The sequence below is a fragment of the Marmota marmota genome, unplaced genomic scaffold (genome assembly GCF_001458135.2).
Source record: "Marmota marmota marmota unplaced genomic scaffold, marMar, whole genome shotgun sequence".
Classification (NCBI taxonomy): Eukaryota; Metazoa; Chordata; class Mammalia; order Rodentia; family Sciuridae; genus Marmota; species Marmota marmota.
Window position 1 is genome coordinate 10,034,895 of NW_026000174.1, and position 22,426 is coordinate 10,057,320.

General features: G+C 44.3%; 1 protein-coding gene across 22 annotated transcripts in view; it reads left to right on the forward strand.

Moving 5' to 3' along the window:
* The window catches only part of Tenm4 (teneurin transmembrane protein 4), a 2,842,490-nt gene that overhangs the window by 2,808,148 nt on the left and 11,916 nt on the right, over positions 1–22,426 (forward strand). For all 22 annotated transcript variants that reach the window (XM_048789141.1, XM_048789145.1, XM_048789157.1 and 19 more), the window contains 4 exons: positions 9,068–9,240; positions 13,784–14,019; positions 17,651–17,947; positions 19,327–20,941. In XM_048789141.1, coding sequence (XP_048645098.1) covers positions 9,068–9,240; positions 13,784–14,019; positions 17,651–17,947; positions 19,327–20,941 — 2,321 coding nt within the window. The remainder of the gene's footprint in view (positions 1–9,067; positions 9,241–13,783; positions 14,020–17,650; positions 17,948–19,326; positions 20,942–22,426) is intronic.

Consider the following 22,426-nt stretch of genomic DNA (forward strand, 5'->3'; position numbering starts at 1 on the left):
CGTTATGAAGTGTTTCCCTATGAGGTATTTTAATGAAGGGATTTTGTAACATCTCTTTTTCTAGTTAGATTTTTTTTTTAAGCTTTTATTTGTTTTTCCCCAAGATGTTAGCCATGTTCCAGAGTACTGAGACTGCTGAAATGTTTCACCATTAGACATGTGTGCGGGGGATGGGGAAGGACCTAGTCTTGTTGACCATCAACAATGGGCCAGGAACTGCATTGTCATTGCAGTCTCCCTTCACAGCAGCTGGGATTTGGGCTGATATTATCTGCTTTATGGAAGTAAAAGCTGAGGCTTGGACAAGCCCATTTGCCCGCTGTTACATAGTGAGAACACGACAGAACAGGGATTGCAGCCCAAGTCTGTCTGAGGCCAAAGCTCTTGCTTTTTCATTTCTGCCCTGCTGCCCTCCCCCACTCCACCACCCTTAAGGTTGTTAATCTCAAATGCACTTGAATCCTTGAACCCTACATTCTTCTCAAAGTGGATCAAGCATCAGTTTCTCACAATCTTGAAACTCAAAGGAAAAGGACCTATAATTGATTTTTAAATATAACTTACACCAAAAAATGTCACAGCAGTTTGTACAAAGTTCACTAACTAAATTCCTTTCTCCAAACAAGGACTTTGCTAATTGCAAAGAAAAGACAAAGATCCAGGAAAACAGCAATTATCTTGATTAACTCATTGAAATGGAAATACGCTAAATAATTCAATTTTCCCCATTGCCCATGGAAATCTCATACATTATTTAGCCAATACAGGGATTTCTTTGTCAGAGCAAGTCTGTACACTTAATTAGTTCCCAAGGTCACTCCCTCAGATCCCAAACTGAATGCCTGCATGTCACTGCCACTGTTACTCTCCACCACCCTGAAATCTAAAACCGTTTCCTATACCTCTACCAGACAGGGTCCCTTCCTCTCTTTCCCTGATGAAATCTACAGCCATGTTTGATATTTTAGGAAGAAGGAAAAGTTATTACAATTGCTTTTTATAAAATAGCATTTGAAATTTCAAAGAATCCACTTTATAGGAGTACACAAGAAAAGCACTGATCCTTCTTGACACAAACCAGAAGTGGAAGATAAAAGCCATACAAATTAAAAAAAAAAAAGAAAGAAAACTCACTTTTTTTGAGATCCCTCTGTGTGCCAGGCTCTTTCCCATTTCATAGCATCTATGAGATGGTAAACCCTAAGCCTGATACAGATACATTACCTTGGGTCTCATGGTAGATCATTTTTCAGAGAGCAGGAAATTATTTTCCACATTTTTACATATGAATATGCTAAAGCACAGAGAAATTAAGGAACAAGCTTAAAAATCACATAGTGAGTGTAGAACACAACTGGAACACAAGTCTATGTTCCTCCAATTGCACTGTCCTGGTTCACCTGTGTTCTTTGTGACTTATTGGTATGATAGAGATCTAAGTAGTGTCTATTCTATAAGAACAGCCTGAGGTTCAAAATTTCTGTGAGATAAAATATGAAAAGCTCAATAAAATGATAGTGGCTGCCATTATTATTATTATTATTATTATTATTATTATTATTATTATTATTATTATTATTTCAAGCAATATGTGGCAGTAGCAGTAATTATAGAAATGTTATTTGGACATGAAACTTATTAGCCAGGAGCAGTTTGTAAGTAAACTAATCAGAGGAGCAGACCAAAGTTTTAATAGGAGTAGGAATCAAAAGAGCAGACTCAAATGTCGAGTAGAACATATTAAGGTGTGATCTAGGAAAGAGGTCAGGTCCCTGAGGATATCCTAAATGGGCTGGAACATGGCATGCTGAGTGGGCCAAGTAAAGTGGATCAGAACAAAGCAAGGGAGCCAGGCACCTATCTTCACTGAACATTAGCCATGTGACTCAGGCCGGCTAGCTGGCCTCCAGGCCCATGTCTCAACCAAACAAAAAGAATCCCTACCTTACCCCATTTATGGGCCATTCCGAGGATCAAAAACTAAATTAATACTGAGAGGAAAAAATACTTTGCAAGCTATTAAGCTTCCTAGAAGTAAAGGTATACAGTTGTTTATTGTTGTGGTGTTTCTTTTTCTTTTTTTTTTCTATTTATTTATTTATTTTAATTAGGTGTATCTGACAGCAGAATGCATTTCAATTCATTGTACACAATTGCAGCACAACTTTACATTTCTATAGTTGTACATGATGTAGCATCACACCATATTGTGTTGTGGTGTTTCTTAACAAGGATTTGTACAGGTTTTACCAATGGACCATTTGCTCTAGTGAAATTTCTCCTTTTAGCTCCATGAGGCACCTTAGTGGATTCAAATCCAAATGTTCTAAAAAATTAAAAAAAAAAAAAATCCATCCAGGCCTGCCTGTGACATGGGCTATTACTGAAACAAGTTTAAGTTGGCTTTATCGATCTTCCTAGCAGATTAAATAATACATCTAACATAAACATCACACACTTTAGAGCAACTTGGAGTTCACAGCTCTGGAGATTCAAGGTTACTTTCCTTCCCTGAGCCCACAGGTCTGCTAGTAAAAACCTCCAAGGAGTCTGCAATAGGGACCTCATCTCTAGGGAGGGCCATCAATGCTGTCAGACTTGGCATATGGTCAGAAAACATTTGGTGGCTAAGAAAATGTCCAGTAGCATGAGGCTCCTTCCAAAATTAAGGGCTGGAGATGTAGCTCAGTGGTAGAGTGCTTTCCTAGCCTGTGTGAGGCCCCAGGTTCAATCCCCAGCACCACCAAATAAGTAAATAAACAAAATTGACTTCCTGGGTTGGCATGAAAAACCAACTTCCCTAAATGTCAGAGCAGAAAGTGACTATGGTCTCCCATAATGCCTGACGACAGCTCCTGTTATAGGAATGTTCCCTTTAGCTACTGTGAGAACCTTTACTAATTTATCTCTGTGTCAAGCTTAGGGCTTGCCACCTTGAAAATGATTCACTAAATATTTTATAAATGAAACATAAATTCAAGAGGGAAGGAAGATAAAGAAAGGGAGGAAAATATGCTGTAGTGAGAAGAATGCTGGATTCAAATCCCAGCTCCGACATTATCAGTATTCCTGGAAGGACACAGAATTCAACTCAAAGAGTTCAAATCAACAGATTGGGCTTGGGCTTCTTTTTTTAATATTTATTTATTTTTTAGGTGTAGATGGACACAACACAATGCCTTTATTTTTATGTGGTGCTGAGGACTGAACCCAGGTCCCTCCCGCGCTAGGCGAGCGCTCTACCACTGAGCCACAATTCCAGCCCCCAGATTGGGCTTCTTGAATTTGCTTGGGGGATATGAGAGCTAGAAAGAGCATCATTCCCAACCTTATAACGAAAATAAGCCTGACAACAGGCAAATTCATGGATTTTCCTTGAACTCCTCAGAGGTAATAGAGCAACAGACTAGCCCAGATCCAAGGAGGGGCAGACACCTGCAGAGAGAGACAGGATGTGAGTTTAGCTTCCCTGGGGTGGATGCAACTGGAACTAGTAGGAGGAGCTCACTAGGATGGACACCGTATTTCTGAAGGCCAACTGTGTATGGGCAAGAGAGTATCAAGCCCTGGGAACTGAAATGGAAGGAGTCCACAGCCTCTTCAGGAGTTTTCTGCCCCCCAGCCACCACCACCACCAGTAGACTGAAGAAAGATTTCAGAAAGAGACCTTTTTGCTAGACCTGGGGAGGGGTGGAGCAACCGCTGAGGAGAAGAGCACAAATAGCTGCCTGCTCCACTCAGACCCCTATCACCCTGCATCCTCTGAGGAGCAAAAGCCTTCACCTGTGAAGAGAGAGCCAGTCACTCTCCCACTTAGACACAGGTAGAGACCCATCAGCTGAATGAGGGAAGAAAAGCAGAAAAAGTATGTAGTGCAGGAGAAGAGCAGGAATCTGTAAGCGCCCCAAACTGCCGCCTGAGAAGGGGTGGGAGCACTGAGGTGGAGACAGTCCCCAGGGTCAGGGGCACACATACCTAAGGCTGAGTCCTCCTCAGGACAATAGAGAACTCGACCACCACCACCTCCTACTGATTAAAAAGCTGAAAGCAACAGTGCAGAGCAAAGCATTGCTGCAAAAAGGATGGAAAGCGGGTAGAGCATGGAAGGAGACCCTCTGATTTGTGGCACAAAGGACCTAATGCTGAGGATGGAGTGGAAATTGAGGCCAAGAGAAAAACAGTTGGCAGACCAGTTTCTCACCCTAAGCACAAAAAATTGCTAAAAGAACTTAAAGACTATGATGCACTGAGGTAACCACAGAAACCAGTAACTTCCAAGCCAGCCCCAAATCCTAACTAGATTAACTCACAACCCCTCCCTGAAGTCCTAGCAGAAGGAAACTCATTTCCAAACACAAGCCATCAATCTCGGTCTCTACCATGCCTCACGAGGTGTCACATTTTCAACTGAACACGTGTAGGAGAAGAAAAAGCAAAAAGGAATCATTAGAGCCATATTCTGATATGACACAGATGTTGAAACCATTGTTCACGGAATTTAAAAGAACTGTAATTGTATCAAAAGCTCTTGTGAAAAAAGGTGAACAGTTTCCAAGATCAGATGGATGAGTTCAGCAAGAAGATAGAAACCCTAAGAAAGAATCAGATGGAAATGCTAGAAATGAGAAACACAACTACAGAGATGAAGAATGCTTTGACGGGCTCGTTGCTCCTGATGACACAGCATGACACAGCTGAGGAAGAAAGACAGGCCAGTAGAAATTATCCAAATGAAAACATAGGAGAAAAAGAGAGCAAAAGAATACCTCAAACCCTGTGGGACAACATCAAATGATCTAGTACACACATAACTAGAATTCTAGGAGAGGAGTTGAAAAACAGGCAGAGGAATATTTGAGGAAATAAGGGCCAAGAATTATTCATAATTAATAATGAACAACAGATCCAAAAAACTCAAAAAATACCAAGTAGAATAAACACACACACTCACACATACACACTTTTCTAAACATATCATATTCAAACTGTTGAATGCAAAAGAAAAAGAGAAGCTCTTGAAAGCATCCAGAAAAAAAGAACAAAATAAAAATTACAGCAGACTTCTCATCAGAAAACACACATACTAGAAGACAGAGTTCAGAAAGAAAAAAAAATGTCCATTTAGATATGATATGCAACATCAATGAGAGACAGACCTGCACTGGAAGAGTGGACTACACCTTTCAAATGAAAATATGTTTTAGAGGTACAGACAGGGATAAGGGGACCAAGAAAAGATGCTGAGGCATCCAAGCACTAAAAACACAACAGCCATTACCAAGCCTCAGGCTGAAGGTCAAGGTGGTTGGCGGGGCATGTAGAATATTGTTGCTGAAGCCCCGTGGGAAGGAGAAAGCACCTGGTAGAAGCTGTTATCATAGATGGGCGCAGCTATTCCTAGAAATATGGCAGTTTTCTTTTTTTGAGGAAAAGCTGGTTCTGACCTCCAGTGTCTTATCAGTGCTGGCCATAGACTTAGCTTAAGCAGACTCGAGCCAGCCCAGGGACTCAGTGATGCAGTGTGCAGGGATCAGCCTCTCTGGGCACAGAGAAGGGCAGAGAATGGATGGGGGAGGGCATGCAGAATAACCAACATAGAGACTGAGTGGCTGTGCAACATGTTAGACGTAAGGATCAGAGCCAATCCTGGATCCCAGGTAAACCTGGACCCAACAAACTTTCCAGCACATGTTGAGCCTAAGTGCTACATCAGTGAGAGACAGACCTACACTGGGAGGGCGGACTACATCTTGGGAATCCTGAAGGCTAGAATTCATTGTTGGGACTACATTTTATAGGAAATAGTGAGTACAAGTTTTTACTGCAGAAGCCAGTAAGTGCTCTGGCTCTGACCTGATTTTAGAGTGGACAATGATGTAGTGATGCCATTCATTACAGTGACCGAGGCCAAGGGAACTATAGGAGTGCATGGACCGTGAACTCTAATTATTCACAGATGACACAGTGTCCATTCCCCTTGTTGGTGTTGATGCTGGTGTTTGGAACAGTCACAGATGAAAGTCGTAATACTCAGATCTTTTTTTCTGAACAAAAAGTTAAAATCATCAACAGTTTAGTATCAGAGAGGAAATTTGGCATTTTCCTCACTAGCTGCACATAGTAAGTGGCTCGGGATGAAGTATCAAGTGTGAAGAAGAAGGCCTTACAGTGTGTGAAGATACCCTTTAGCAGTCCTCTTCTGAGAGCCAAGTTCACAGCAACTCGATGAATCTTTTATGTGTTTTCTTTCACTGTGCTCTAGAGATGCTTTGGGAAAATGGAGTGAAGAAAAGTCAGTGGAATGAAATAATGGAAAGCCAATCATTGGGCCATCTCTATCCTCCCTCCAAGAAGGGGCCTGGCATTGCTGCAAAAGTCAACTGCAGCAGTAGCCAAGCAAAGCATCTTGAAGGGAAAACTGTCAGTCTTCTTGACCCACTTGGGACTTCCAAACAGAATTTTTTCCTTAACACAGTGATGAATACAAAGGTTTTGATTTGAAACAGCATCGTTTTTATGGAAAGCTTGATGAAAGAACACACTCTTGAAGGTCAAATAGACCTGACTTTGAATCTATATTCTTTCACTAGCTGTGTCATTTTAAGCAAGTTACTTATCTTCTCTGAGTCTAATCATCACCATTTGTGAAATGACAATAATAATCCCTACCTCAAGATGATTACAAGCATGATGCTTGGTACCTAAAAGATACTCTGAATCTTTGTGAACTTTCGCTTCCTCACACAGGGAATGGAGGGAGTAGTAAACTCTTAATTGCTTTCAATCCATGTCCTGAATAATCAACAACAGTACCTACCATATTCCTATGTATTTATTCACTCAATAAATATTACTGAGTACCTTCTATATACTGGGTAATTGTCAAGGCACTGAGAATATAGACAAGGTCCCTATCCCCATGGAGCTTATCTTCCAGTAGGAGGAGACAGATAACAAGTAACTAAACAAGATAATAAGTACAATGAAGACAATATAGTAAGATAACATGATAGAGATGGGGGACCTGTCTATTTCAGAAATGGTAGTCAGGGAAGGCCCCATTTGAACTGAAACTTGAATGGTGGAACTGGCCACACCTGTGTGGAAGAGCATTCCCTGCAAAGGGACAGTCAGTGTAAGCACCTATAGCATGGATTGAGCTTGGCATATTTGGGGAACAGCATCAGAGGCAGTGAATCACAGAGTTACAGAAGAATAAAGGTCACGGGGAAGTCAGAAGGAGAGGCTGTAAGGAGTCAAGTCATTCACATTGTTAAATGCATATCTAGCACTCAAAGTTCTGGACACAATAGTAACCAATTGAAGTGCCTGCTTCAGGGAATTGACATTCCAATGAGGTCAGTCCCCTGGGGTCCTGAAGGCCCTGGTAAGAAATTTACATGCATTTTAAATATGTCATCTCTTTTGGTCTTCTCTGCATCTCTATGAGCTAGATGTTATCCTCATATATAGAAGAAGAAACAAAAGGCTCACTGAGGTTATGCTGCATTATGTAACCTGCCCAAAATGTGGTAATTTGTGGTGGAGGTTTGAGGCAGGTGGGAAACAGAACTGCACTCTCATCCTCCAGGGTCACATTGCTAGCAAGTGTGGAGCCAGGATTCAAGGCCTAGACTGTCTGGCTCCAAAGACTTCATGCCAGCCATTCCTTCCATTTCTCATGGAGAGAAAGAAAACTTGTCAATGATTTTTGGGTTCCCATAATTAAAGCCATGATGGTCATAAACAAGCCATTGTCCAGATGTCACCCAATCACAGGACTAGGACTTAAGGCAACCACTCAGAGTCTGGAGTACACAGAACTCCCGCTTCCAGGCCGCTGCACCTTGTTTGAGCGGCTTTGCAGCAGAGCAGAAAGGGTTCTGCAGAAGCAACCCTCAGGGCAAAGGTGTTCAGGGTCTGTAGAATGGGCAGCTCCAATTCTTCCCATGCAGAGTCAGAAGAAATTGCTCTGATGGGATAATCATAGGTATTGATCAAGCAGCAGAGAGATCCAGTGGCATTTCTCAAACTTTGAAAGGTATTGAAATGAATGAATAGGAGAGAAAGTTTTATAAATTGGTTGTTCTATTTGATGTTCATTTAATTAAGACATTCAGTCCTTCTAATGGAAAATGCAAGGAGTGGAAATTACAGGTTTTGGGCTGTCTCATATAAAATGAAAACCAGATCTTGAAGGCATGGGGCCTTTTCGCTATATCTTCTTCAGGTTCAATTTAATTATGCATTACAGGATACCTTCAATAATAATTACAGTTGTCTGCCTTGATACAAAACCTCTTTCTGTCTTGGAGACTAAAACTCTGGGGAGATACCTAGGGAGAGGGCTTAAAGTATCTTTTATCAAGAGCAGCTTCTTCCCTGTGTGCCTTCAGCAGATGTTTATCAGGTGTCTACCATGTGTCCAGTTTCTGTCATGTCATGCAGCAGGTAGAGTGTGAATAAGTCATGGCCTGTCCTCTCCTACAGAGCAGGAACGAGGCCTTGCATGTTCAATCCTGCATTCCTTGAGTTGCTCAGCCAGCATCCCCCGCCTGTCTTCCCTATGCCTGACTCAATTCTGCTGAAGCAGGGATGAACTGGGAGTAGGTCCTCCTGGGTCACAGTGCTGACAGGTGGCAGAATCCAAGTGGTGTGACACCAGATTCCCAGCCTAGTAATCGAACTCCATAAACCTCTCGTGACCTCGACAACTCACAATCCCAAGAGGGAAATGCCTTGTACATCAGCATCCCAGCACAAGAGAAGCATCCTAGGAAAAGCAGGTCACTTTTATATGCTCCTCACAGTACTCCCGGGTGGTAGGCAGGGCTGGGGTATCCTCTCCACTATGTGAATTGGGAAAGGAAAACTCAGAATGGTAAATCATCTTCCTCCAGTTAGATGTCAACAGGTGACCAAGACTTGAGCAAGGAGAGGAGGGAAACAGAGGACTGTATCTGACTGAAAAGGAAGGCAGAACACACAAAACCAAAGCATGAGGTAGAACATTCCAGCTATAGCACCGTCATATTTTTGTTACTCAGTGCTACCCCTTGGTTTCCAGGTATGACAGCTTTGGCCGCCTGACAAATGTGACCTTCCCTACGGGCCAGGTGAGCAGTTTTCGAAGTGACACAGACAGCTCAGTGCATGTCCAGGTAGAGACCTCCAGCAAGGATGATGTCACCATAACCACCAACCTGTCTGCCTCAGGTGCCTTTTACACACTGCTGCAAGGTAAGCCAAGCAAGTCCGGGAGTCTTTGGGACACAGGGGGCCTTTGAGAGAAGATCCATTTGTCAGAAGAATGAGGCTAGAAATGCTGCTTCAGGAGCCGCCCAAGAACAGGAAAGAATTATGATTTGTTTCTCTCCCTATTGCCACCTCATTTGCTAAACACACAAGCCGGAGTCCTGTAAATTCTCTCCCAGAAGCTTCAGAGTAATATTTCATTGTCCCATCCCATTATCATCAGAACAAGGGGGAGAGAATCCATTAGCTGCTAATCCAGGTGACCTCACCATTCTGCTATCTTAATGGCTTTCAGATTAAAAGACTTACACTCACTCTGATGCAGGCTAGGACAAAGGACAAGAATAATTACATCTAATTATGAAGGGGATTTAGTCATGGAGAAGTCCTTCCTGAAGCCCATGTGAGGTTTGTACCTCTGCTAGGATTCCATAGAAAAGAGGCTTCTTCTCTGCATCTGTCAGATCCTCCCTGAGACAGATTGGTCTTTTAGTTTCAGGCAAATCTCATGGTGGGACTCTGCTGTTAGTTGTCTTGCCTCAACTGTTCTCATGGGATGTGGTGGCCCAGGGTGGGCTTGAAGCTTTATTGGATTTTGTAAGCATGAAAGGAAAAAATAATAATCCCTAAAGAGCCCTGCCTGACTCTTTCCTACCCTCTGATAGCTCTTTCTTACCCCCAAAGTCTTTGCCACAAAGCAGTAGAAGGAGCTTTGGGCTGAAAATCAGGCCAAGTTCTAGTTCTGACTCTGCCACTATATCACCCATCATATTCCTCAGTTTTATTCTCCAGGAAAAGAAAGCAACTTGAAGCTGTGTTGAGTGATGTGAGGCAGGACAGGGATTGTCGGGGAACCTGGGGCCCCTGTGCCCACTGTGCCAAATCCCACCACATGAACTGGAAGGAGTCAATCTTCTCTGAGCCTCAGTTTCTGGGTGTGGAAAATGGGGCTGCATTATAATACCTGCCTCATTGGCTGCTCAGATGATCTCTTTAGACGATATTTGTAAAGTAATTAGCATGGGCCAGGCACAGTGTATTGCTCAGTAAGTACTTGTTGGGTTAATTGAGTAATTAATTAATTAGCAAGTAGCTTGAGTTACCATAAAAGAATAAATGTATATTTGTACAACAGCTTTTATTCGCAAAGGTAGTCCTTCACTTTTCAAAGAGATAGAGGAAAAATAGTGGTACTCAGAGAGAGAAAGCAAGCCCTGGCATTTCTTCCCCCCAAGCACCTTTAATAGTGGGTTGAGACACCCGGAGAATTTATCCCCTGGCAGGGGATAAATAGGGCCAATGAGTACTCCAGACATGGTCCTTCAAGTCTGTTTTCTTCCCAGTGGCCAAGAATTGTATCGTCTATCCACTGCATCTTGCTACACCTACTTTGAGCATTTTCTTCCCCAAAGATTAATTCGGCCTTTTTATATTTAGGCAACTTTTAAAAATTCAAAAGTGCCATATCCCTCAATTTTAAAATGTACCATCGTTTTAATAGTAGTTTTTCAGGCAGAGGATAAAAAGGACACACTGCTTAAAATACATAGCTGGACTGTAAGACACATTCCAATTTCAGAACATTGAGATGTGAAAAGGAAAAGTGCATCCTGGGATCCAGGAAAATACAGTACCTGTTTCCCCCTTTTGTACCTCTGCCAAGCTCCCTTTCCTTCTTGCACACCAGGCCCAGATGCTCGGTTTCACATTCGCCTCAGTAGAGTCCTTGTGAAAAGCCCTTTCGGTTTCATCCTGTCTGAGCCATGGGAAGTAATAAGAAGCAGCTACTAATGAGCAGTGGCCTTGGGAAGTCACAGCCTGCATTAAGTGAGGTCATGTGACATGGGCCTCTGCAGATGCTTGGTCCATCCAAAGTCCCTGGTAATGGACATATGTGGATGCAGAAAGAAGCAGCTTTAAAAAGATAAATTGACAGGTTTTTTCACTCTTCAGAGGGAGTAAAATACAGATTGCCAGTGAATGATGCATAGCAACTTTGGGGCAGATTTTAGAATTCATATGTGCAAGGGAAAAAGTGTAGAAAGATAAAACAGGGAGGGAGTTTAAGAGAGGGGGACCAATTTGATGCCATTCTAGCAGAGAAGATTTGGTGAGGGTTTCCCATGAAAACTATACCCTTGGGACTTGACATAACCTGGATCATACCTAATCAAGCAAATATTCACTATACATAAAAGTAGAGCAATAAAGATACCTAATATTTTTGGAGCACTTATCAACTACAAAAGTATTATTTTTAGCATTTTATATCCATAGTCTTTTTTAATCCTGATAATAAGCTGATTAGGCAGGTCTTATTAATATATTCATTATCCAAATGAAGTCAATGAGTAGCTAAGCACCCTGTCCTAAGTCACACACCTGAAAGAGTATTTGGACTTGGATAAATAGGCTCCTTAACCCATTCTCTTGGCCACTAAATACAAGAAAGAGAGCTTTTATTATTTTTTGGTTTTGTTTTTATTTTTATTGTTTTTAAGGAAGAGCTATTGAAGAGCACTAGAAAGTTCACTATTACAGCTGTGTGAAATGGGGGGGGGGTGGTGGACAGAATGCATGTGATGGTGACCACCTCAGTGCCACACACAGTAAACTAGAAATAGCCAACATTTACATAGTACCACCTGCCAGGTCCTGTCCTTAGCTCCTTGTATTCATCTCACTTCACTCTCAGAGCATCTCTGTGAGACAAGGGCACAGTTACTACCCCTATCTTACAGAGAAGCAACAGAGGCACACCAAGCATGTGGCCATGGTCTCACAGCAAAACCATGGCAGTGCTGGAACCCAAGCCCATGCTCTTTCTGGGCGATGGCGCTCAGTGAGCACTTAGACATTGGGGAGTGTGTTCATTGCAGGATGGTGGACCCTGCACCCCTCAGCTGTGAGCCACTTATGAGGCCCACATAGAGGCTGAGAAGTGTACAGGAGGGGAAGGAGTTCCTCTGACCAGAGGAACAGGGGGCGCCTTGGAAGAAGTGACATTTGAGCAGAGCCCTGCAGGAAGGACTTGGTCTAGCTTCCTCTAAAGACAGCAGAAACACAAGGAGGACAAAGGAGTGAAATTCCCACACAAGCCCAGAGATACTGCTTCCATTTACAGAGGAGAACTCATGGTGCATTTTAAAGATGAAGTTTACCTTTTTCTCCAGAAGTTTCTTTAGCTAAGGAGCCAAATTAAAATGTTTTAATTAGATTTAAATTTTCTAATCAGAGCTATTTTAAAACCATTGTCGTAACAATTTAAAATGTGTGTGTGTGCAGCATTCTGTCAGTGATTTTAGTATTATTTTTTACATTGTTATAAAGAACACTCTTATCCTAGGGCATATCAAAAGACTCAAATATGCTCTAGTAATCCTACTTTAAGGAATCTATTTTGATTAATCCAAAATGGAAATTTTGGATTCTGATTTATCCAAAGAAAAACATTTTAATTGAAATATAATGACATAGCTCAAATTTACCCTTTTTTATAAATATGCTGAAGCCTTCAATCTTTTATTTATTTATCTTTATGGGGTACAGGGATCAAACAGATGGCCTTGAGCATTCTAGGCAGGTGTTCTACCACTAAGCTATGCCCCCAGCCCCAAAGTTCACTCTTCTGAAATGTGCAATTCAATGGCTTTTATCATATTTCCAAAGTTGTACTGCCATCAACATTATCTAATTCTGGAACATTTTTAACACCTCAAAAAATAAATCTCTTACCTATTAGCAATCTCTTCTGCCCTGGAACCATTAATCAACTTACTTTCTGTCTCTCTGGATTCACCTACTCTAGACATTTCCTATACATGAATTCATACATTTGGGTGCAATGTGGCACATGCCTATAATCCCAGTGACTCAGGAGGCTGAGACAAGAGGATCCCAAATTGAAGGCCAGCTTCATCAACTTAGCAAGACATTGTCTCAAAATAAAAAATAGAAAGGGCTGAGGTTGTGTCTCAGTGGTAGAACACTCCTGGGTTCAATCCCCAATACCAATAAGCAAGTAAGTGAAAAAATACGTGGTCTCATACAACATAGCCTTCTGTGTCTTCTTTCATTTAGCATAATATTTGAAATATATTTATTTGCAGTGTCATAATATTTGAAATATATTTATTTACACTGTCCAGTAATTGTGAAAAACTGGAAACACACTGAATACCTATTTGGGGCATGGTTAGATAAAGAATAGTACTTCCATATAATGGAATACTTTATAGTCATTAAGAAAAATGTTTATAAAAATATTCATGGGTATGATATAATGCAGTGATGAGTCCAAAACTCCACAATTATTTAAAATTTTAAGTGTATTGGGAAATACCCTGAAATCTACAAATATACAAAATATTTCTAATGCTCTTATTTGAGTACTGAGATTATGGATATTCTTGTCCATGTATTTTCCCAGTTTTCTTCAGTTATCACATTTTACTCCTATGGCTGGGGGAATGCTCACCTCCACTCCATCCCCAGCCCTCCTGAGCACCTGTGTTCTCCTCTCCTTCAGACCAAGTCCGGAACAGCTACTACATCGGGGCCGATGGCTCTCTGCGACTGCTGCTGGCCAATGGCATGGAGGTGGCACTGCAGACTGAGCCCCACCTGCTCGCTGGTACTGTCAACCCCACGGTGGGCAAAAGGAATGTCACGCTGCCCATTGACAATGGCCTCAACCTGGTGGAGTGGCGGCAGCGCAAGGAGCAGGCTCGAGGCCAGGTCACCGTCTTCGGGCGCCGGCTGCGGGTGAGCAAGGCCTTGGAGGCCACTGCACAAGAGTGCATGCTGGGAGAGGATGAGGAGACCCTAAGAATTGGGGTCTGTTCTCAAAACTCTCTCTCTGAGACCTTAGATTCCTCACCTGCAGAGGGAGGTTCTAAAGTAGGTACCACATGTCATGAGAGGCTCCTGTGTGGTCTTTTCAGCTTTAACTTATGTAAGGATCTATGGCTTTGGAGTTAGGTAGGAGGCGAATTTCCAGCTTATTGTTCCAAGTGAACTTGGGTTTGTCAGTCGTTTTAGAGCTTCCATTTCCTTCTCCATAAAAGGAGGAAGATAAAACCGATTTTACAAGTTGCTACAAGGATTAGAGGTAACGTGTGAAGTGTCTGATTTAGACGAGGTGGTCAAGGATAGCTGCTCTTCTTGTCAGTGCTATTATTGTAATTGTCAGTACTGTTGCTAATGTGTCCCAAAATTCTTTGTATCTCTTTGGAGCCTAAGCCACGGTCTCTTTCCAGAAAGAGTGACTGTTCCTAAATGACCAAAATGACCTCACTATAACTGTCACTGCAAGGAACTGGCTTTGTGCTATGGCATATCAGAGCACCTTGCAGGGTGTGGATGCCTGATTCAGCGCCTGTCTGCTCACCTCCCATGAGCAGAGTGTGGCTGTGGCCTGGGGGTTCACGGCCCAGCAGTATTTCCCTTCAGATTCACAAAGGAAAGAACAGGCAGAGTGAGAGCTGGTGACCTAGGCCTGGCTTTCAACCCAGCACTTTGCAGACCACAGGTGCTCAGTAGGTGTTCACTGAGCTGAAGTGAACCACAGAGTGGAGCTAGATCTTCCCAACATCCCCAAGACCAGAGAAGCGTCCTTGTAGCTGCACAGCTTGGGCTCCCTTCATTCCCTGCCTTTCCTCAAAGACAGCTCACCACCTAAGTTCCTTTTTTACATGTGGGGCAACCAAGGTCCAGAGAAGGCCAGTGATTTTTCCAGAGTCACATAACTAGGCCATGGTAAAGATGACAAAGTAGGCCCACAACAGATACCAAAATGTTAAGTGACATCCAATATCAAAAACTAGAACCCAGAAAACCAGGCTTCCTTTGTTCCCACCAACTCAGCCCAACGCTCTAGTAACCATCTGATGTGGGAAAACAGCCTCCTGCTAGTTCTCTCAGGAAGGCCTCACAGCTTTTGTTCTCAGGGGCCTGCCACCATCTGTGGCCCTCACTGAGACCCCACCAGAATTCTCAAGCAGCCCTTCCTGCACATCTGAGGCAGTGTGCAAAATGGGAAGTTAAACCCAGGTTGGATTCCTGCTGGGCCACGTGTGTAGCCTCAGCAAATCCTCTGAGCCTCAGGTTCCTCTGAGAAACAAGACGACATATTGAAAGCACCTAGCCCAGTGCCATAGATCCCAGGTGCTCTATAGAGGGCAGCGATTAGTACTATTAGGATTTTCTCTCCACTGTGTGAACTGGACCAAAAGTTTCCCAGGCTTTAATTGGTCTCTCTCCCAGCCTGAGATGGATGGTGCTCCAGTCGGGTGGCCACATCTCGGCTTCCTCCCCAAATAAATGGCCACCCACAGTGGAAGCATGTGGAATTAGAATGTTAGCCGGGTGTGCCTCCCCATAATGGAGCTCATTTTTTATATGACTGGGAACTTTTTTAATAAAGAAAGATGTAAAATAATCTCATTGCCGCCACTGCCGAGCACAGGAAGCATTAGGTGCTCCCCAGTGAGCTGCTTAATTCAATTTTATTAATTTTTGCCACAGAGGTACAACTCCCCTTCACTGGGGTCCCAGGGGGTGTTGGGGCAGCTGTGTGGGTGGCACCACCCTGGGGGCAGCCATAGGAGGACCTTCCAAAAGGTGCCTTAACAAGGCCCCTGTCTTGTGGGTAGTTCAGCCCTGTCTCTGTGGGCTGTCTCTGCAAGGAACAAGCGTCAGCCTCCAGTGCCTTTGATTTTTCACAGGAATTGTCTGCCACACTGTTTTTGCTTCTACAATTGTGTTCGATTACCCCAGGGAAGGCAACCTTATTATAACCAGGCCATTCACCGCTAAAATCGTCGCAGTATCATCATTATAAATCCTTATTTTCAAGGCCTTAGAACTTGAGTGGGGAGAGAGGGAGACATACACATCTCTCCTTTCTCTGAGATTGACCATGAACATTTGCTGTCATTTAATGGAAATAATCTCAATCGTTTATCCAGTACCGTCTCTGTGTCTAGCATTCCACTATGTAATTTACTTAGGTTTCTCGGATCCTCACAACAACTCTGTGGTTACACAGAGGAAGAAACCAGGACACAGAGAGGGGAAGACACTTGCCCAAGGGCACACAGAAAAGCCTGTCACAAAGTTGAGGTTGGATTCTGGCCTTAATTCCTAGACCTGAGTGTGCCCTATCCCCCCACACCCCCCACACACATACTTGTTTTAAACTACAGAGGACCCCAGAGAGATTTCATTTCCTCAGGCCACATGTGCCATTGTGCATTATGTGACCTAATTATCTGCTTTCCTCTTGAGCCTTCCTACCTGTTGAACTTAACGGGTAACTAGTGGAGAAGACAGAATATGTGCCCAAATGTCCCATGAGGCCAGGTGGCCATTAGAGGGAGCCAGCATTTTAGTACCTGGCAGGGTTTCAGGGGAAGTCAGTGCCTAAGGGCCAGATCCAAGTACAGAAATAGATCCCCAAAGTATATTTCTTTACTAAACTACGAAAACCCTGATCTTCTACCTTTGAGGGAACTCTGTATTTCTGACTCTGCAAAGAAATTAAATTGCATACTGACCCAGCAGCTCAGGTGGAGACTGTACAAGGGGCTCCTGATTCTGGATTCAGGAGCAAAGCATTCTGAAGCTGCGACTGGACCCCAACCAGCCCAAGCCAGAGAAGCCACCCTAGGCCCAAACACCCACTGCCTCCTAGGCCTCTAGAAGGAGGAAGAGGAGGGTGGGGGAGGAAATGATGATGTCTTGGGAGCTGATGGAGGTGATCACAAGCTCTGACTGTGGGCAAGGGCAGGAGAGTTCCCAGAGGCGTGGGAAGTCCAGAATCCTAAGAAGGCCAGGCTTGCCCAGAGAACCACTGAGTGTCTATCAAAATGTCACAGTGGTGAGTCAGGTGCAGACTCAGTTGTTCCCCAGCAATGAGATCTGCAGCAAATGCCTTCACTACTTGGGGCTTTGTTTTCATCAGTGTCAAACATAGCATGGTGTCCAGCACAGAATTGATATGTCAGGTATTTTCTTTGCTAGGCCTACTTGGTGGCTCTGTTTTTAGGAGGGAGCCAAGAGAAATCTGCCTGTTTCTTTTTTAAATATGTCCTCATTGAAAAATCACATTAGAAAATCACGTGGATCCTCTTCAGTCACAGCTGCCATGTGCTCAACATCTGCCTTGTCTGTCCTCCCATAATGCCCTGTGCAGTTGGCATTACCATTCCCATCTCACAGATGAAACATCACAGAGCCGACAAGCGACAGAGCCAGGAATCAAATCCATGGGTGTTGACACCCACAACCTGTGCTGCCTCCTCTACTCAGGAGCTTCTCAGCACAGGTGAGAGCTACATTGTCATCACACAAAATTCAGTGTCCAGGCTAATTTTCTTTATTACCCCTTCCCCAGGTTCACAACCGGAATCTCCTGTCTCTGGACTTCGACCGTGTAACACGCACAGAGAAGATCTATGATGACCACCGCAAGTTCACCCTTCGGATCCTGTATGACCAGGCAGGGAGGCCCAGCCTCTGGTCACCCAGCAGCAGGCTGAATGGCGTCAATGTAACATACTCCCCTGGGGGCCACATCGCCGGCATCCAGAGAGGCATCATGTCTGAGCGAATGGAATATGACCAGGCGGGTCGGATCACATCCAGGATCTTTGCTGATGGGAAAACATGGAGCTACACATACTTAGAGAAGGCAAGTGTCTGTTTCCCTCCACCACTGTCCTTGCAATATAAAAGGTCAATCATTATGGTTTAACCCATGGTTGGACCTCGCTTGCTGACTTCAGTGGAATAAGTGTGACCCAGGCAGTCTTCCAAATGGGAGATAATCATTTTTCAAAAAGAAATGTTCAGGAAAATCAACCAGCAAGGGTCAGGGGCCCAAGAGGCATCTGGATGGATCATGGTGATGATGTGGCAGGTGGGGATCCTAGGGAAGGAAACATGAAGGTCTTGCCTGAGAGAGTGGAGGTAGGAACAGGACCAAACACTAACTGGATTTATAGAACAGAACTCATGTTTCTGACATAGGGCCGGGCTCTGCTCTGAGGTCCAGCACTTGGTGCAATTCCGTCATGGAGAACCAGGCAGAAGCCTGGAGACTGAAACTTAGGCAGGAGGATTCATTTCATCCCAGGGACTAGAAATCAGAGTCACCTAAAATCAAAAGTTGGTCCCAAATAAGAGAAAACCATTGCTTTAATGACTAGATGTGTCTAGGCCTGTTATCTGCTGACTTTTTCCTGGGGGAAAAAAAAAAAAAGATTCTGAACTTCATGCTCCAATTCTGGTACTCAGATCCCCACTTTGTTTCCTGCTCTTGGTCACCTGTCCAGGACCAGACTCTGTTTCCTCTGTGGTATGTGTTCCCTGCCTGTGCTGGGTGAGCCTCTCTTGAAAGCAATGTTCTGTGTTAATACCGAAGGAGAGAACTTGAAGGTCATCCAACAAACTGAAAAGCCAAACCCAGGGGAGGGGGAGAAATACCCAAGAGCCACACATTAGACCTACTGCTAGAGGCCAGGTTCTCCCTATCACAGCCTGCCTCTGACCTGGTACCATTGGAGCAATTGAGCAAAGCCTCCTGTACCCTTCTCAGACATGGTCTTGATGCTGTAGGCACAGGGGGTCCACAGAAGCTGCTCAGCCAGCAGATGACACCATGGGACTGTCTTATAGAGAACACCTCGCTTGAGTAGGAAGGTTAATTTGAGAAATCTGCTGCAAAGAAGCCTGTAGGAGGGCTGTTGAATTTCTTTAGGCCAGTGCACCCCAACCTTCCTCACAATCCACCACACACAGAAGTGATCAGGCCTGTGCCACACCAAGGACCTGCTCACAGAGGAAAGCAAACGGTCTGAGTGTTCTGGGGCCCAGGCCTGCCAGGGCCAATGGCCAGGGAACACCCCACCACAGTACATCCATAATAACCCGTTTGCAGCATCCTGTGGCACACGGTTGGAAGGCTCTGGTTGGGCATCGCCCAGGACCACTTTCCTGAGCCTTGGGTACCAGATGTAGCCTTCCTCCTCCTTCCCCTCCCCTCATCTCTTGGTTTTCCTCTCCCTCCAGTCCATGGTGCTGCTTCTGCACAGTCAGAGGCAGTACATCTTTGAGTTCGACAAGAACGACCGCCTCTCTTCCGTGACAATGCCCAATGTGGCCCGGCAGACACTAGAGACCATTCGTTCAGTGGGCTACTACAGGAACGTCTACCAGCCCCCTGAAGGCAACGCCTCCGTCATACAGGACTTCACCGAGGATGGACACCTGCTCCACACCTACTACCTGGGCACCGGCCGCAGAGTGATATACAAGTACGGCAAGCTGTCGAAGCTGGCTGAGACACTGTACGACACCACCAAGGTGAGCTTCACCTATGATGAGACCGCAGGCATGCTGAAAACCATCAACCTACAGAATGAGGGCTTCACCTGCACCATCCGCTACCGTCAGATCGGGCCCCTGATCGACCGGCAGATCTTCCGCTTCACCGAGGAGGGCATGGTCAACGCCCGTTTTGATTACAACTATGACAACAGTTTCCGAGTGACCAGCATGCAGGCTGTGATCAACGAGACCCCGCTGCCCATTGATCTCTATCGCTACGATGATGTGTCAGGCAAGACAGAGCAGTTTGGGAAGTTTGGTGTCATCTACTATGACATCAACCAGATCATTACCACAGCGGTCATGACCCACACCAAGCATTTTGATGCCTATGGCAGGATGAAGGAAGTGCAGTATGAGATTTTCCGCTCGCTCATGTACTGGATGACAGTCCAGTATGACAACATGGGGCGAGTGGTGAAGAAGGAGCTGAAGGTGGGACCCTACGCCAACACTACCCGCTACTCCTATGAGTATGATGCCGACGGCCAGCTGCAGACAGTCTCCATCAATGACAAGCCACTCTGGCGCTATAGCTATGACCTCAATGGGAACCTGCACTTGCTGAGTCCTGGGAACAGTGCACGGCTAACCCCACTACGGTATGACCTCCGTGACCGCATCACCAGGCTGGGTGATGTGCAATACAAGATGGATGAGGACGGCTTCCTGAGGCAGCGGGGTGGAGACATCTTTGAGTACAACTCAGCTGGCCTGCTCATCAAGGCCTACAACCGGGCTGGTGGCTGGAGCGTGAGGTACCGCTATGATGGCCTGGGTCGGCGGGTGTCCAGCAAGAGCAGCCACAGTCACCACCTACAGTTCTTCTATGCAGACCTGACCAACCCCACCAAGGTCACCCACCTCTACAACCACTCCAGCTCTGAGATCACATCCCTCTACTACGACCTGCAAGGACACCTCTTTGCCATGGAGCTGAGCAGTGGTGACGAGTTTTATATCGCTTGTGACAACATCGGGACCCCTCTTGCTGTCTTCAGTGGAACAGGCCTGATGATCAAGCAGATCCTGTACACGGCCTATGGGGAGATCTACATGGACACCAACCCCAACTTCCAGATCATCATCGGCTACCATGGAGGCCTTTATGATCCACTCACCAAGCTCGTCCACATGGGCCGACGGGATTACGATGTGCTGGCTGGACGCTGGACTAGCCCAGACCACGAGCTGTGGAAGCACCTCAGCAGCAGCAACATCATGCCTTTTAATCTCTATATGTTTAAAAACAACAACCCTATCAGCAACTCTCAGGACATCAAGTGCTTCATGACAGGTGAGGACTGGGCTCCTTCAGAGGGTGGGACCCCCATTGCTCTGGTCATTTGGCAAGACTTAGTCTTCTTTTTTTTTTTTTGAGAGAGAGAGAGAGAATTTTTTAAAAATATTTATTTATTTTTTTCTTAGTTTTCGGCGGATACAACATCTTTGTTTTGTTTTTTTTAAATGTGGTGCTGAGGATTGAACCCAGGCCGCACGCATGCCAGGCGAGCGCACTACAGCTTGAGCCACATCCCCAGCCCCAAGACTTAGTCTTCTTAAGGAAACATTAACTTGACCTAAGAGCATCATATCCCAAAGCATATATATTAAAAAAAAAAACACTAGTTCAGAGAATACACTGGAAGTCATGATTCTGGCATCAAATAAACTTGAAAGGGCCACCATTCTTAAATATATTTCATAACACTTTTCAGTTTGTGAGAGGCTCTAAGAAGTCATAGTGAAGAGAGCTGTTTAATATATTTGCCCAATATTTCTCAAACTTATTTGACCATGAAAACCCTTTTTTTACCATGAAATCCTAATATCTCACTGGATACTTCCCTTGGAGTGCACTTTGGGAGTTTCTGATATAGAAATCAAACTCGCTCTGAGATTCTGATAAATCAGGTTAAGGTATGATTAAAATAAAATCAGTTCTTAATTTGTGATGATGGAATAGAAAACTCAGACTTTGGAGACAAAGCTGAGGGAAGGATCCGCCATTGCTAAGCTATCACAGGTTTGCAAAATTTTCTTAATGTCCCTGAATTCCAGTTTCCTGATCTATAAATTAAAATTAGAATATCCACCCTGACTCTAAATAGGCAAATATGCATATGAAAAACCTTACAGCAACAACTAAAAAAATTTAAAAATAAAACAGATACATAACTAATAATCAGTAGTGAAGATAAAATAGAAGATGAAGCGAAAAAATCCAACAATTGCACGAAAAGTAACAAGGAACACATGGAATAAATAGAAAAAAATACTTACCTACCACCTAGCTGCAAGGGTAAAATGAGATGTATTTCATACCAAACACAGTGCCTGACTCACGTTGGTTCCCTTTCCTTTTCTCTCTAATTGAAAAAGTGAGCTTTGATTTCCACTGTTGTGAAACTGATTTGAATATAGTATCCAATGGGTCCTGCAGGCAGGGATGTCTCCAGCAGCCACAGTTCTCCCAAGCAAGTAACTATGCCCAGGTCAGCCACAGAGAACCTCAAGTGGGAGTGGCTGTGGGGCATGGATAAAGCCAGAATGTCTTATATGAGAATGTGTAGTGGGCAAAAATTGGGTATATCCCAGCTTGCAATCATGATAGTCTCCAGTTGTTTATCCTGTGACACAATCCTCTGGCCCTCTCTCTTATGACAGTAAATGTCTCCTCTGTGCATTCATTGTTTTAGGCACTAGAGATAGAAAGAGGACCCCTGCTGTCCATAAATTCACACTGTAAGGCAGGTGACAGTTGCTGTCCACTGTGGGAGTC